The sequence below is a fragment of the Nannospalax galili genome, unplaced genomic scaffold (assembly GCF_000622305.1).
Source record: "Nannospalax galili isolate Female #2095 unplaced genomic scaffold, S.galili_v1.0 scaffold286, whole genome shotgun sequence".
Classification (NCBI taxonomy): domain Eukaryota; kingdom Metazoa; phylum Chordata; class Mammalia; order Rodentia; family Spalacidae; genus Nannospalax; species Nannospalax galili.
In genome coordinates, this window is record NW_008359442.1 from 3370067 (window position 1) to 3387388 (window position 17322).

The 17322-nt window shown below is 43.1% G+C and overlaps 1 protein-coding gene and 1 pseudogene across 1 annotated transcript in view; one reads left to right on the plus strand and one right to left on the minus strand.

The window, feature by feature from the left end:
* The first annotated feature begins 6 nt into the window (after positions 1–6).
* Psme4 (proteasome activator subunit 4) overlaps positions 7–17322 on the plus strand; it is a 116867-nt gene continuing 99551 nt past the window's right edge. Inside the window, exon 1 of the mRNA XM_008823016.2 lies at positions 7–257. Coding sequence (XP_008821238.1) covers positions 16–257 — 242 coding nt within the window. The 5' untranslated portion in view covers positions 7–15. The remainder of the gene's footprint in view (positions 258–17322) is intronic.
* Positions 14542–14844, minus strand: LOC103725715 (annotated as a pseudogene).

A 17322-nucleotide genomic window follows, 5' to 3' on the forward strand; every position in this document is an offset into this window, starting at 1 on the left:
GGCGGCCCCGGGCTCATGGAGGCGCCGGGGCGGGCAGGCGGCGGGGAGCCCCCCGAGCCGGGCGGGCGGCCGGAGCTGGGCCCGCGGGCCTTCGTGCCTCAGAAAGAGATCGTGTACAACAAGCTGCTGCCCTACGCCGAGCGGCTGGACGCCGAGTCCGACGTGCAGCTGGCCCAGATCAAGAGCAACCTGGGCCGGGCGGTGCAGCTCCGGGAGCTGTGGCCCGGGGGCCTCTTCTGGACCCGGAAACTCTCCACGTAAGTGGGCCGGGGCCGAGCCCGAGCCGGGGGCGGGCTCTTTGTCTGCGCTGCCCGGCGGCCGGGGTTCCAGGGTGGCCCCCGGCCGCAGCGCCGCTCCCTGCGGGACCTCAGGTCCCCTGCGTTCCGGTTGTTTCTTTCCTCTTTCGCGGCTCTAGGGAGCCGCAGTCCCCACTCCCCCGGAGGAGGGGGCTGGAACCGTCCCGCAGGTCCTCCTGGGACCTGTGCGCATGCAGTGGGCCTGGAGCACCTGTGCGTGGGGCAGCACCTCACCTCCTGACTCTTTGCGCTTCGCCGGCTCCTCCTTCCCGCAGGATCCACGCTTGTTCTCCGCTCCGGTTCTCACCACGTTGGGAGTGGGAAAGAAGCCCTAGTTCGTAGTTCTGGGTTGTTTTTTTTTTTTTTTTTTTTTTTTTTTTTTTTTTTTTGGGGGGGGGGGGGGACACTGCTCTGGCTTCCTGAAGTTAATAGGAAAGATTTGTTTCAGATGGGTCGTCAGCACTTTCTCGCTGTGGAGGAGACGTTGATGTTGAGAATATTGTCTTAGAATTCCAGGAAAGTGTGTTCCTGTTGTGACATTTCCTCCGGTGAGACATTACGGATTCCGAGGCAGAGAGTGAGGAGCGCGCAGTCAGGGTGTCCCCGGGCTTTGTTAGGTCTTGGGGTGTGCTTTTTTTTTTTTTTTTTTTTTTTTTTAGATGTTCGTCAACTACCTCACTTTCAGAAGGTCTTTTGCTTTCTGTATAAAGTAGCAGCAAATTATAGTGTCACTGAAATTAGGGAACAAATTAAAATACTGGAGGAAAAAGGTTGGAGAGCTTATTTGCTCTGTACCTATCTTTGCATTTTTACTGTCAAAACTCTATATGAGTTACCAGTGAGTAATCACACAGGACATGTCACTTGTGTTTACCAAAATCTGCTGAGTGAACTGGATAATGACTCAGGGTTTTGAAATGCCATAGTCGCTGTTTCCCCTCAGGATAGATCTCCGTGCTAATTGTTAGGGGGCCTCTGACAGGTTTCTTATACCCTCTTACTAGGGAGAAGGTGGAAATTGCCTTTTTTTGTTAAAAGGTGCAAAACTGAAACAGAATTGAAGATTCTTTTCAAGAGCGACCATAAAATGTCAAGGTTAACAGACCTTTTGACTAGAGTATAAAAAAGTTTATGGTGTAATACCCTTAGAAAGGCAGAATGAATGTCACAGAAAAGAACCACTTTCCTTTAAAACACAACCACTTTGATAAGCGGTTAAAATTCAGGTGCTTTTTCATGTGTTCCTTCTAGGTATCGGTGTAACTCAGGCACAGTAAAAATAGTTTGTTAGTTTAGGCAAGATCCTATTTAAATCACTTGGACAGATTTGCCAAAGAATACCAATTTTGAAGGGTATAAACAGCTTCTCTTCGTCTAATATGTATATGCCAGTGTGTGAAGACATCTAGTTGGGATTTATGAACCTAGAATTTACAAAGGCAGTTAACTATTTTCCTAAGTAGTTCTTGTTAGTGAGTTTTGTAAATTAACACTAGAGTTTTCTTGCTCTTCGGCTTAAGTAAAAGTAATTATTATCTGAAAACACAGTATAGGTTAATATTGCTGTTAGATGGCTTAATACCTGTGAATCCGAAACATTTTTATGTAAATAGCAAGAAGTACTGTCAAGTAGAACTTAATTTTGGAATGGTGGTTAAGTACCGGGAACTCATTCTTGGAATTGCATTGGCAAGTGACATTTTGAATTTGATGGCACATACAGTGATCTTGGGTGTGTGTTTTCCCCTTTAAATAATCTTAAGGTGACCTGTTTATAGTCGTGTTTCCTTAGTGTGTTATTTAACTTCTAAATAATCTCCAAACGTGATAATAGCCAAGTAGTGCTAATATTTAGTACTCCCTAGGAGAATGGAAAAGTGATAGAATAACGTTTCATTTTTTTCCTCACTAACTGGGAATGTGAGAAGTTAATTCATCATGTCTTTCCATATTCCTGTGAATGAAATTAGGATATTGGGTTCAATAATTCTGGGGAAACATTTTTGCTCTTGTATCTTAATGGTTTTATATTTAAAAAAAAAAAACAAACTCGAGCTTCATTATAAGCTAGTTGTGATCTTTCTTTCCCCTCCTCCCTCACCTCTCCTCCCTATCTTTTTTTTAAAATTTATTTATTATTTTTATTTCATGTGTAGGAGTGTATCGCCTGCATGTATGTGAGTGCACCCGTGTCATGCAATGCTGCGGAGGTCAGAAGAGGGCTTTAGATTCCCCTGGAACTGGAGTTAAGGACGGTTCATAGCCACCATGTGGGTGCTGGGAATCGAACCCAGATCCTCTGCAAGAGCAGTCGGTTCTCTTAACCGCTGAGCCATTTCTCCCGCCCCCTTTTTTTTTTTTTTTTTTTTTAAAGATAGGATCTTATGTAGGCAGCTGGGCAGGAACTCTATGTAGGATGACCTTGAACTCTTGATCTTGTTTGTATCTCCAAATAAGGATTATAGTCGTGTGCCACCATGACTGGCTTTAAAAGTATTTACTTACTTATTTTTAAAAAATATTTTTTGCCAGGTGTGGTGGCACACGCCTTCAATCCCAGCACTTGGGAGGCAGAGGCAGGCAGATCATAGTGAGTTCAAGGCCAGCCTGGTCTACATAGTGAGTCCAAGGACAGCTGGGGCTACAGGGAGACCCTGTCTCAAAAAAGACCAAAAAAATTTTTTTTGTTATTATTTTACATGTATGAATGTATAACCTGCATGTATGTAAGTGCACCCATGGAGGTCAGAAGAGGGCATGGGGGGTTGGAGAGATGGCTCAGCAGTTAAGAACACTAGTTGTTCTTGCAGAAGACCTGGGTTCGAATCCCAGCACCCATATGGCAGCTATCAACTGTCCGTAACTCGGTCCCGTAACTCGGTCCCAGGGGATCCGACAGCCTCCTCTGACCTCCTCGGGCATTGCACGACATGGGTGCACTTAACCTACATGCAGGCAATACACGCATACACATAAAAATAAAATAAAAAAATAAATAAGAGGGCATCAGATCCCCTGGAACTGGAGTTAGGATGGTTGTTAGCTGCTGTGTGGGTGCTGGGAACTGAACCCAGGTTCTCTGCAAAAGCAGTCAGTGCCCTAACTGCTGACCCATCTCTCTAGCCCCATATTTATTTTTAGATGGCTGGGGTGGGGGGATGGGGGGTGGGGGAGTAGTGGAAGTCCAGACTGGCTTCAAGCCTGCTGTGTAGCAAAGGCTGACCTTGACTGGCTTCAAGCCTCTGTGTAGCAAAGGCTGACCTTGAACTCCTGATCTTCTGCTTCCACCTCTCAAATGCTGGGATTATTGGTGTGTGCTACCTCTTCTTGCAAAAAGACTGGCCTAGAACTCACTTTGTAGTCCAGGGAGGCCTTAAACTCAGGGCTGTCCTGCCTCGGTCGCCTGTGCAGTGGGATTACAGGCATGAACCACCACACTCAATTGCAAAAAAAACTTTTTAAGGGATGTTTATTGGTAAATATACTTCAGAAGCAGTTTTTCTAATTTTTTGAGGCAGAGACTAGACTGTCCTAACTCATATATATCCACCTGCCTCTGCCTCTGAGCACAGGGTTAGACCCAGCCCCAGAAAGTTTTTCTAATTGTGAAACCTAGGAGTTAACTATCTGTTAGTGAAATTCATCTTTAGTGTATCTCCTTCCCTTTTTAATACAAAACCTAACCCTATGTTTTTCTCATAGAAAGCTTTCCAGAAAACTTGGTCAGTGCCTCATTTTGTAAGAATAGCAAACTAAGAACAGGGTGATAAAAGCAATAAAAGTAGCAACAAAAGACCCTGTATTTGTTGAGACCTCTTCTGGGATGGTGAAAGCACGACATAGTATAAATGCTCCTATTTGGAGTCTTGACTTGCCTATTTGTGGATTTGATGTATTCTCAGCATTTCTCGCTGGGTCCCTTTTTCATGCTTTTGTGTGCATATCTTCCTTCCTCTACACTAAGGTTCTTACTTATCTCTACAGCCCTCTACCCTCCAGCATTTAGCAAAGCTAAGGAATTGTGAATGTTATTCAAAATTTTAAGCATGAATCCTAGATTTTTTAATACTGAGTTCAAAAGAAAGTGTATTAACCGAAGAATTGGAGGAAATGAACATTTTAGTTAAGAAAAAGATGAGTGTTTTATAACTCAAAAAGGGTATCCCGGAGTGACAGTCTACAAAATACTTTGACCTAGAGTCTTGTCTTTCCTCCCTCCCCCTTTTCATTGCTGTTTGAGCTGGGGCCTTACATGTACATGCTAGTCTAGTTCTCTGCTACTGAGCTACACCCCAGCCACAAAGAGTTTTTGTTTCTAAATAAGTTTATGGTTGTTATGGTGAAATGTTTAGTTATACTTAATGTAGGCTAAAGTTACCATTTTTTATGGTGACATCATTAAATTTGGATAGTAATCACCTTTTTCTGTTAATTTGTCTTTTTCACAATACCTAGACTCTAAATGTTTGATATATATGTCCTTTTGAGACATGGTCTCCCTGTAGCACCAGCTGTCCTGGAACTCACTATGTAGACCAGGCTGGCCTTGAACTCACAGAGATCCGCCTGCCTCTGCCTCCTGAGTGCTGGGATTAAAGGTGTCTGCCACCACACCTGGCTCAAAATGTTTGTTTTTTTGAGACAAAGTCTCCTCTAGTCCCAGCTGGCCCTGGAACTCACTATGTAGACCAGGCTGGCCTCCATCTCACAGAGACCATCTGCCTGCCTCTGCCTCCCAAGTGCTGGAATTGAGGGCTTATACCATCACTCTGGGCTTTGAATAATATTTGAGATTAAAGATACATCAAAGGTTTGCTTCTTTTAAAAATTTTTTTAAAACTTATTTAAGGGAGTAAAGGCTTACAGTTTCAGAGGGATTTCAGTTTTCATGACAGGAAAGGCAGGGCCACAGGAGCGACTCTGTCTTTGGAGTCAGGAGTGTGCCACTGTATCACACATGGCAGTCGACCAGCAAGCAACAAAGGCTTCTTGCTCTCTAGGGAGGGGGGAAAAAAAACCCTAATGTGGTTGTTGCTGTGAAATGGGTATGAATGAGGATAGTATTAGCAGTGTAAACAAGTTAAATATTGCCTAAGAATTGCTGAAAATGCTTTATGACCTAATTGTCAACAGTCTAATGAACTGTGTTAATAATCTGGGCTATTATTAATGGGGGTTTCATTTCCTTTTCTAGTGATTTTCTTTTCTAAGTGATGAAGCTGAAGTTTCTTAGAGCAATAATTTTTTAAAAATAATTTTTAAAAGAATATTTTATATGTATGAATGGATTGCCTGCATGCATGTAAATGCACCTGTCATGCAGTGCCCTAGGAGGACAGAAGAGAGTATTGGATTCCCTGGAACTGGAGTTATGGATGATTCTTAGCTGCCATGTGTGTGCTAGGATTCGAACCTGGGACTTCTTCAAGAAGCCCGTGTTCTTAACTGCTGAGCAATCTCTCTAGCCCCCAAAGCAAGAAATTTTATGAATACAGTCTTGCTTGTGAGTTTACATATTTTGGGAAGTTACACTTTCCTTATTTCTCCACCTAAATTGCTTTTGAATAGAACTACTTTTGGGGGCACAGATTCCTAAAGAATGAACTTACTTATGTATTAAGTAAATACGACCCAGCCTTGTGCATGCTAGACAAGTGGTCTACCACTGTGCCAGACCTCAATCCTCTTAAAGAGTTTAGTTAGGGTAGTTAGTGTTTTGAAGGAAAGAAAGTAGAGTACTTGAAGAGCCCCCAACAAACAGTCAACTTGTTGTGTAACAGAGTTCTCTATTCTGTGTAAGGCAGGAGAAAAGTTACCATGTAACAGATCCTCCAGGAAGATTTACAAACGGGATCTGGTTTTAAAAAATTTTGAGGGGTCTTTTATTTTTTTGATCTTTTTGAGAGACTGTCTCCCTGTAGCCCCAGCTGGCCTGGAACTCCCTATGTGGACCAGGCTGGCCTTGAACTCACAGAGATCTGCCTGCCTCTGCCTCCCAAGTACTGAGATTAAAGGCATGTGCCACCATGCCTACCTAAAAAAAACTAAAAAAATTTTATGTGTATAAATGTCTTGCCTACATGTATGTAAGAGCACTGTGTTGTACAATATCCACAGAGGCCAGAAGAGGGTAGCAGATCCCCTGGAAGTGGAATTGAACATGGTGGTTAGTCACCATGTGGGTGCTGGGAACTGAACCTGAGTCCTCTGCAAGATCAGCCACTGCTCTCTCCAGGCCTTTGTTTTTTGTTTTACTTTGTTTTGTTTTGTTTGTTTTACTTTTCTGTTTTGGGTCTTTAAGAGACAGGGTCTCCCTAGAGCCCTAGTGGGCGTGGAACTTGCTGTGTAGACCAGCCTGGCCACTGCCTCCTGATTGCTGGGACTAAAGGAATGTACCATCATGCCCAGGTATGGTTTTTGTTTTTGTTCTTGTTTTTGAGACAAGATCTCACTCTGTAGCCTAGGCTGGCCAGGAACTCATTGTGTGGCTGCAATACTCTTGCCTCAGCCTCCTGAGTGCTGAGATTATAGACATGAACCACCCACCCACATGGCCATCAGAGCTTTGTTGTTGTTTGGGCTGTTTGGATTGAATCTAGGGTTTTGGTGCTTGTGTGTACTCAACAAGTGCCCTGTCACTCATCCATACTCTTAGCTCAAGAACTATCTTAAGATCTTTTTACCTAAAATATTTTTACATTTGTTTATTCTGTGTGTGTTGGGGTGATGGTGATCTTTGGAGCCAGACCACCATGTAGGTTCTGGAGATGGAGCAGAGCAGGCTTAGTGGCAAGCTCCCTTACCCGCTGAGCCATCTCACCAGCCTACTTTTTTCCTTAATGGGGAGGTGAGGAAGGCCTAGTTACAAACTTTCATTTACATGTTCATTTACAATTACATTATGTAATTTCAAAATAATAAGTCATGACTAAAAGGTTAGGAAATCAAACATTAAGACACATTTGGTAGTAATTAAGGGTGAACTGTTTGTGGCCTTTAGTTTTATATGGATGCTTACTGGATTATGATCCATTTGTTTACTGTGGGTTGTAGCTCATGTTATTTCTTTTTTGGTCTTTTTTTGTTTGTTTTTGTTTTTTTGAGACAGGGTCTCCTTGTAGCCCGAGCTGTCCTGGAACTCACTATGTAGACCAGGCTGACCTTGAACTCAAAAGAGATGCGCCTGCCTCTGCCTCCCAAGTGCTGGGATTAAAGGCATGTGCCACCATGCCCAGCGTCCTTTGTTTTTTTTTAAGACAGGGTCTTACTTACTAAGCTGATCAGCTGATCTGGAAATCATTACTACTTTAGCTTCCTATACCCCATGCCTGGCTGTTGGACTCATTTTTCTTTTATTTTTTTGAGAGAGTCTCCCTGTAGCCCCAAGCAGGTCTGGAACTTGCTACGTAAACCAGACTGGCCTCCATTTCACAGAGATTACCTGACTCTGCCTCTGGAATGCTGCGATTAAAGGCATGTTCCACCATGCCCTGCTCTTTTGGATTGTTTTGACATCTGAAACTATTTTTTTCTCCTCCCCTCTCTTTGTCTGCCCCCTCTTCATCCCTCTTTTAAGACAAGGTATCATGATACTCAGACCAGCCTGTATAATGGAGCCTAGCCTTGAATTCGTATGAGTGCTTTGCCTGCATGTATGTAAGTGCACCATGTGTGTGCAATGCCTGTGGAGGCCAGAAGAGAGCATCAGATCCCCTGGAATTGGAGTTCCAGGTGGCTGTTTGTCTCCATGTGGGTGCTGGGAACCAGGGTTCTCTAGAAGAGCAGTAAGTGCTCTTAACCACTGAGTCATCTCTCCAGCCCCCTACCCTTGATCTCTTAATCCTCTTGACTCTGCCTCCCAAATGCTAGAATTATAGGTATGCAGCACTGTGTTCCTTTGCTACCATGCTCCATTTCCTTATTTCTTTTTCCTCCTCCTGTCTATTTGAGCCCAAAGCCTCATGCATGTTAGGCAAGTATTTCTGCAACTAAGCTGCATCCCCAGTCCTTCATTTATTTTTTGTTTTGAGACAAGGTCTCACTAAATTGTTTGGGCTGGCCTTGAACTCACTGTGTAGCTTAGGCTGGCCTTGAACTCACTGTGTAGCTCAGGCTGGCCTTGAATTTGGCAATCCTTTCTCAGCCTCTTGGGTAGCTATGCCAGTCCTGCTTCAGAAGCAGTTTTATATGTCCCGATTTAATGTTCATTTCTCACACCCTCTTCCCAATTTGGTAATTCATTTACAGAAACGGGACTTAGGCTTGGTCAGATCTACTAGTTATATGGTAAACCTGGAATTTGAACCCAGGTCCTTGTCGTTTTTCTCCTGGCTTTGTTGCCTATCCTAGCTACCCTGGAGGCTGAGGTTGGGGAGTTCACCTGAACCCAGGATATGAGCCCAGCCCAAGCAACCCAGTGAGACCATTTCTTTAAGAAATGGAAACAAGGGACTGGAGAAATGGCTTAGTGGTTAAGAACAGGGTTCCCAGTACCCACATCTGACAGCTTATAATAGCTTGTAACTACATCTCCAAAGGATCTGATGTCTTTTGGCCTCTACAGGCACCCTCACACAAGTGGTATTCATTCTCTTTATACATACACACACAGACTTTAGCCATTCATTTGACTTTACATTCCCAGAGGTAAACTCCTTCATTCATTTTGTATCTTTTCTTCTTAGCATAAGATCATAGTGATTTTTGTTGAATGAACGTCTTCTTTCCCCCTTAACTTTTAGTTAACTTAGAATCATGGAACTTTGGGGCTGAAAGGTATCTTAGAGAATCTATAGTCTAAACTCATTTTGTTAATGAAGAAATTGTGGTCTTGTGATAGTTGTGCTGAACTATGCTGGCCTGGATATAGGAATTTCTTTTTGCCCTAAAGAAATTATGTAAGGGGCTGGAGACATGGCTCAGTGGTTAAGAGCACTGGCTGCTCTTGCAGAGGGCCCGGGTTCCATTCCTAGTATCCACATGGTAGTTAACAACCGTCCATAACTCCAGTTCCAGGGGAATTCAGTGTCTTCTTCTGACCTCCTTGGGCACTGCACAACATGGGTGCATTTGCATACATGCAGACAAAACACTCATACACATAAAATAAAAATAATAAAATATTAAAAGAAATTATGTGAAAAATAAAATTAACTGGATATAGTAGTACAGGTGGTTTGAGACTAGGTTGGACTGTATAGTGATTTCCAGGCCAGCTTGGGCTGCATAGGAAGACTGGATCTCAAAGAACCAAAAACGTGGTGGTGGTGGTGGTAAATTATGTTTTCATTAGCAACTGCAAAATAAAAATTACCCCACGTCCAAAAAAACCCCCAAAACCTGGGTTGTAAGATGGGTGTGGCTCTGGAGCAAGAACTGCTTCAGCTTGTGGGACACAAAGCCCCTTCTTAGCACCCTCCCTCATCCACCCGGTGTCTACAGCTCCCTGCTAGGCAAGGGGACTCTTAGTTCTTCCAATCGGCAAATGTTTCTTGTCTCCTGTGGAGTGGTTTGTGTACAATAGGTCCTGCAAACCTAATGGTGACTGATAAGGCACTAATGAGTCCCCAGTTTTCCTGCTTTCATTCTTTGCTACTGGAAATTGTAAGAGCAGTTCAAAGCTCCAAACATAACAGGCTTTCTGTAGTTGAGAGCATATAATCAGCAATTAGTTACTGAGATAGAAAGGTATAAAAACTAAAAATAAAGCTACAACAATTTAATATTAGTAACCTGAGGGGTCTTGCAAGAGAACATATACCAAGAGGTCCAAACATGCCACTATTCTGCAAAGTGCTTCACATTCAGTTATTTTATGTAATTCTCACAAACAGGCAATGGATTATAGGAATATTTATTGTCCAATTTTTACCTTTGAAGAAATGAGGCAGCTAGTAAGCCCTGTGATCCTCTTGTCCCCTGTCCTGCCCACCTCTCCAGCACTGGGGTTATAGGTATGTACATGGCCATGTCTGACTTTTCATATGGGTGTTGGGGATTTGAACTCAGTTTCTCACACTTGCTCAGCAAGAGCTCTTACCCGTTAAGTCATATATTTCCCCAGTCCCAACCCCTCTTCCTCTTATTTTTTGGGGCAGGACTTCATTCTGTAGTCCAGGCTGGGTTCAAAGTCACAGTGACTCCTGCCCCAGCCTCCTGTGCTAGGAGTCTAGGTGTATACCACCATGCCTGGCTAGTAACAGAAGCTTTGTAACAGCCAATTTTCCTGAAGACTGCACTTCCCGTTAACTATATTTCTATTCAAAAGAAGGAAAGCTTCCTGGCTATAACTGGGGAAGTTACTCCAGGGTGGCTCATGGTTAGCCTCAAGGGAGGGTTTAACTGGGTAAAGAGGGTTTTAGAAGAAAAGTCTTTTAGTGTGAAGAAATAGAGATGAATGGGCAAATTGACTATATAAATGTTAAAATCTGTACTCAAACTGAGTTACCTTTGCATCTTTCTATGCGTTATGTTCCTGGACTATTTGTTATTGCCTAGTGCCCTGTCTGTCACATAAGTGACATCCAATAAAAATCAATTTATTTAATGAGGGGTTTTGTTTTGTTTTTTTGTTTTTTAGCTGGGTCTTGCTATGCAGCCCAAGGCTAAGTAGCCTCGAACACATAATCTTGCCTCAGCTTCCTGAGTACAAGGACTGCTGGGTTTGTGGACTTGTGCCCCCACGTCAGGCTTCTGGATTATTTACTCAGGAGTTATTGTTAGATTTGTTTGTTTTTGAAACATGGTCTCATTTTACCCAGGCTAGGCCTAGAACTCAAATTCATGGCAGTTCTCCTGCCCCAGCCAACTGTGTATGAACCATCACTTGGCTAGATTTCAGGTTAAAAAACATTTTGTATGTTTCTCTCGCCACTCCCCCAACCTGCCCCCTCAAGAGAAATTGTGTGAGTCAGTTCACCATTTGGGTCCTTGGGAATTGAACTCAGGTTGTCAGGCTTAGCAGCGGCAAGTGTCTTTACCTAATGAGCCATCTTACTGGCCCTATTATAGTTTTAATTTTGCTTTAAAATATTACTTTAAAAAATTAAACTCATGGTGTAATGATAGAGCCTAGACAACAAGCAAGGACGTTTCCAGGAGCAAACCAGGGGATAAGAAAATTGAGAGGACCTTCCTGAGTCAGTAATGCTAGCATTAGTCTATGGATGGATATAATTAGAACCTAGGAAGCCCAGTAGTTGAGTCTGGGGATATAGAATGGGGAAAACTGTGGGTTTGATCTTCAGCACCCAGAAAGTGGGCATGATGGCATATACCTGTAATTTCAGCACATAGAGATGGAGGCAGGAAGATCAGAAGGGTATGGTCATCCTTGGCTATGTAGTGAGTTTGAAGCCAGCCTGGCCTATAACATCTCTGATTCTTGGTTTATTTTACTAGTGCTGTATAATTTTATTTTTTAACTTTAAATTTCCTTGTAATGTAAACTGTCTTTGATGCCATTACCCATTTTATTAACTAATTACTGTTCCTGGCATGCCAGTGTCTTTCCTGAGATTAAAAATTAATGCATCTGAAGATTGTGAGGAGGAAGAAGCTGGAAACCCTTTTGTATTCTCCTTGATTGTCTTTTTTCCTGTGGGAGGATAGAACATCATGACTTATGACTTGTATATTCTGGGTAGTTTAAGAAGTGTTCTATTCAAAGTTCGATCATGACTATTACTAAAATTTTCAAGTATTTTGAGATAACTAATATTTTTAGTCCTAGCTAAAACCTAATGTACAAGAGGATGGATCATCTCTAAGTACAATTCCATGTAGGGTTTTTGAGCTTAAATACACAAAAATTAAACTAGAGTAATTTAAAAAATGATGACTGTTAGTTTCTACTTGAGTTTTTAAAATCCAATTCCCATGTTTTAAAGATTTTTAATCATGTGATTTGTTTGTGCTGTGTGGATATATTCATGTTAGAGCTGGTACACACAGAGGCCAGAAGAGGGTGTCAGATCCTTTGGAGCTGGAGTCACAGGGAGCTGGAGCTGGGAGCCACAGTGTAGGTGCTGGGACCAATTCCATCCTCTACAGGAGTGAGAAGCACTCTTAGCCACTCTCAATGCTGAGCCATTTCAAACTAGATTTATTAAGATTTAATACCCCAGTACTTTTGGTGAACCAAGTCTAAAGTAGATCTCAAACATAAACATTTTAAACATAATTTTTCTGCAGTGATCCTTTGGCTGAATTTTCTCTCCTAAAGATCAGTCTATACTCTGATTTATCACTCCATTTTTTTGTTTTCTTATTTTCTCTATACCTGTTATTTTAGTTGGTTTTTGTCTTTGTTTTGTTTCATTTTTTTGAGACAAAATCTAACTACATAGCCCTGACTGGCCTGGAACTTGCCATGTAGAACAAGCTGGCCTGGAATTCACAGTGCCTCCTCAGTGCTGGGATTAAAGATGCATGCCACTATGCCTGGCCTGTTAGTTTTGTTTTGTTTTTTTTTTTAATATTTCATTTTAGGGGCTGGAGAGATGGCTCAGCAGTTGAGAGCACTGACTGCTCTTGCAGAAGACCTGGGTTAAATTCCCAGCATCCATATGGCGGCTACAAACCTTCCTTAACCCCAGTTCCAGGGGAATCCAAAGCCCTCTTCTGACCTCCACAGTATTGCACAACATGGGTGCACTCACATACATGCAGGCAGTACACTCATACACATAAAATAAAAATAATATTTTTTAAAAAATTTCATTTTAATTGTGTGTGTGTGTGTATGTGTATGTGTGTGTTTATATGTGAGTGCAGTGCCAGAGTTATAGCTGCTCTGAGCCACCTAATGGTGGGTGCCAGGACTCAAACTCAGGTTCTCTGGATGAGCAGTATGCTCTCTTAACCACTAAGCTATTTCTCCAGCCCCTATTTTAGTTTTTTGAGATTTGAGACAAGGTTTCATATAGACCAGACTGGCCTTAACCTCTCTGTGTAGATGAGAATGACCTTGAATTTCTAATCCTCCTGCCTCCACCTCCTGGGAGCTGGGATTATGGGGTCTGCTACCATGCCCTTGGTCAAACCCAGGGCCTTGTGCATGTCAGGCAAGCCCTTTACTAACTGAGCTACAGCCCCATCACAGCACTTTATTTACTTATTTATTTTTAATTAATTTTTTAATGTGTATGAGTGTTTTGCCTCTATGTATATAAGTGCACCCATGTGTACAATGCCCACAGAGGCCAGAAGAGGGTATGGGATCCCTTTGAACTGGAGTTAAGACAATTGTAAGCTGTCATGTGAATGCTGGGAACTGAACCCACGTCCTCTGCAAGAGCAGCTAGTGCTCTTAACCACTGAGAGCCATTTCTCCAGCCCCCATCACATCACATCACCTGCCTCCCAAGTGTTAGGATTACACAATGTGCCATCACTTTTCATAGATTAGCATTACTTTTTTTTTTTTTTTTTTTTTTGGTCTTTTTGGAACAGGGTCTCCCTGTAGCCCCAGTTGGCCTGGAACTCACTATGTAGACCAGGCTGACCTTGAACTCACAGAGATCCACCTGCCTCTGCCTCCCAAGTGCTGGGACTACAGGCATGCACCACCACGCCCAGCCTGTTCTTTTTTTTTTTTTTTTTCTTTTTTCCCTTTTCCCATTTCTTTATTCAAATGATATAAAACAACTATCATTCTGTAAATGCCCACACGGCCTAGATGGTGGTCTCACCCCAAATCATACCCTCCTCAGTCTCTTCTCCAATGCTGTTCGCTTCTCTGCCCTTGCTTAAGGACAGACCCTGGGAAGAGGATGGGGCAGAGCTGGGTGCAGGGAGGGCTGGAGCAGATATCTATATAGTGTAGGTTGGGCAAGAGCTTAGGAGAGGGAGGTTCTCAGAGACTCTTTAGTATCAGGTATCCAACCATTTTTCCAGCCCCTCTCTTCAAATAATTTCCCACAGCCCAGCTCCTCTTGGCCCTTCCCCATTATCAAATTACTTGCACCATCCTTTCCACCCCCCCCTGCCAGCATTCCTGAATGTTCTACCCAGCTCCAACCCACCCTATGAGCTACCCTGGGTGGGGACTTCTGGACCCTTGAGCTCCACAGAGCACCCTGGATGAGTTCACAGAGCCCATGGGGAAAGCTGTCATGAGCCTGAACCATGCAGAGATGAGGTGCAGGCTGGGAATAGAGTGGTGAGGGTGGAGAGTAGTTTTATTCCAGGCCTACAGTCTCTAAGGTTCCTCTCCCCAAAACCCCCAAGTTCCAGGACAAGGTCTTCAGCTCCCAGGGACAGGGCTCTCCATCTTCACACCCTTGGCTGCTTCTCCATTTGGCTCCCAGAAGCTCCTGAACTCCAGTTGAGAGTCATTAGTTGCCCAGGTTGGCAGTTTTCTCTTAGCCCACAATTGCTTGGCATGAGGTGGGGCAGCTGCTGGGTGACCAGGTCAGCAGGCATCAGTGTCTCCTTTCTACTCTCCACAGAGTACTGGGAGAAGTTCTTGATGAGGGTCTCAGTGGCCCTCTCCACATCACTGAATTTCTTGGGTATCCTCTGCATTGGCTGATCGACACTGTCCCATGGTGTCTGGTACACTGGTCATTTGGTGAGGGCTTTGTCATTCGTCCTACAGCCTGCCCCAGAGGAACTGATGGCTCGTGATCTGCCCGCTGGAAGCTGTAGAGACTGAATGGGAGAGTATTACTTCTTCTTTGTTCTTTAAAATGGAATCAGAACATGTATTTCATGTTGGGAGGCTCCTCCTCTTTTTTAAAGACAGAGTCCTATGTACCAAGCTAGTCTCCAACTCCCTGTGTCACTGAGGATGGTTTTGAACTCCTGATTTTCCTGCCTCTGCCTCCCCAGTGCTAGGATTACACAATGTGCCACACAACTGGTATGTTTGACTTTTTTTAGTCAACATAGCAATTGTGAGATTTATATACATTTTTGTGCTTATCTTTGTTGGCACATGTATTCCTTACATGCATACTTTTAGTGGAATTGCTAGGTCACTGAATAGGCCTGTGTTTAAATTCCCTGAATAGCTTCAAGCATTTTACCCAGATTAGCTGTGTATTAGTTTTCTCTTACTTTAACAATGAATGAGCTGAATCAACTTGAAAAAGAAAATGTTTATTTTGGCTCATAGGTTCCAGCTCTGGTGGTGATAGAAAGACACTGGTGAGATGTCTTTGCCATAGCAAACTGTCTACCCAGTGGCTGGTGACAAGGACAGGGAATAATTGTATTGTCCCCTTTGGGGACATGTTCCCAGTGACCTCAACCCTCCTAGTAGGCCCCTCTGCCTAAAGTTTTCACTGCATCCCAAAAGTGCCATGCTGGAGAATAAAGCCTTACATACAGGCCTTTGAGAGACATTGGCTTTTTCCTGTCAGCAACATATGAAAGGTCTGATGTTCTAGGTTCTTAATTCAAACTGCATGCCGTGAAGCTTTTTAGTTTTAGATAGTCTAGAGGTGTGAATTACTGTAGTTTTATTTTGCTTTTACTGCTTAATAATAATGTTGAGTCTCTTTCATTGTGAGTAATAATGTTTGATATCTGCTTATTAGTCATGTTTCTTCAAAGGTACCTGCCTTATGCACTTTTAAAAAATTGGGTTGTGGAGCTGGAAAGTTGGCTCATCAGTTAAGAACACTTGCTGTTCTTCCAGGGGACCAAGGTTCTGTTCCCAGCACCCACATGGTGGCTAAAAATTGTAATTCTAGTTCGGGGGCTCAGATGTCCTCTTCTGGCCTCCATATGGTGTACTTATTTATATACATATGGGAAAACACATAAAATAAAAATAAAACTATTTTTAAAAAGTTGGATTATGTTTCCTTAATAATTCATAGTTTTTTGTGTGATTTAAATACAAGTTCTCTTTCAACTCTTTGTCAGATATATGTTTTCCAAGATTCAGACCTCACTTCTTATTTTTAATGATTATAATATGTATAGATGTGCTTAATTTTAATGAAGACCAATTGTTTTGTGGAGGTCAGAAGACATCCTGTGGTGTTATTCCAGGAGCATCTTCCAACCTTTTTTTTTCCCCCCCCCAAGACATGATCTCTCACTGACCTGGAACTCTCCAGGTGGACTAGGCTAGCTGCCTGGTCAGCAAACCCTACAGATCTGCCTATTTCTGCCTCCCCAGTGCTGGGATTTCAAGTGTGTACCACCATGGCTGACTTTTTAAAAAATTATTTTTATTTTATGTGTATGAGTGTATTGCCTGCATATATGTAAGTGCACCGGTGTTGTGTAGTGCCTGAGAAGGTCAGGACCCCTTTAACTGGAGTTAACAATGGACAGTTGTTAGTTAGCTGCCATGTGGGTTGCTGGGAATCGAACCCGGGTGTCCCCGACCGCTTTCCGTCTCGCCGGCAAGAACGACGCGGGAGGACAAGTCAGGATCCTTCTGCAGCAGTTTATTGTATGCGCATCTTACACTCTTAGAAGCTTAAAGACCGAAGACGCCGAGAAGCGGGAGAGCGGTTGCTTATATAGTCTAAAGGTCCCATCTATGACGTATAAGAAGCGGATTGGTTGCTGGAGATCACGCCACGGGAGGAGGCGAGGGAGAGCAGGCTCTTGTGCACGCCCCTTATGGGCGCAGCAGGATGTTTACTGTTAAGAAGGTCCGGATACCGGCGCCATCTTGTAATGGCGGCGGAGGCTGTGGCTCTCCACACACATCATGGCTTTTGGTGGTGACAACCTTGTGCATGTCAGGATGCTGAGCAGCATCTGGCCATCTGACCACTGGATACCAGAAACATTTTTCACCCTAGTCATGAGAAAAATGGCCAAAAGTCCTCTGGAAGGCAGCCACTCTGGGCAGGAATACTTTTATGAGAGAAGCAAAATGATAAAGTTGATGAGTATACATAGTAGGAGTAGACTTAGAGAAGTTTCATCTGCCAGTAAATATAACAGTTGCTTCCAGATTCCACTATTCTAAATAATAATACAATATTTGTATTTTATTATTTTCAAGCAAGAAGCTAACCCTTAACCTAACCCTAATTATTAACATGATCATAGCCTA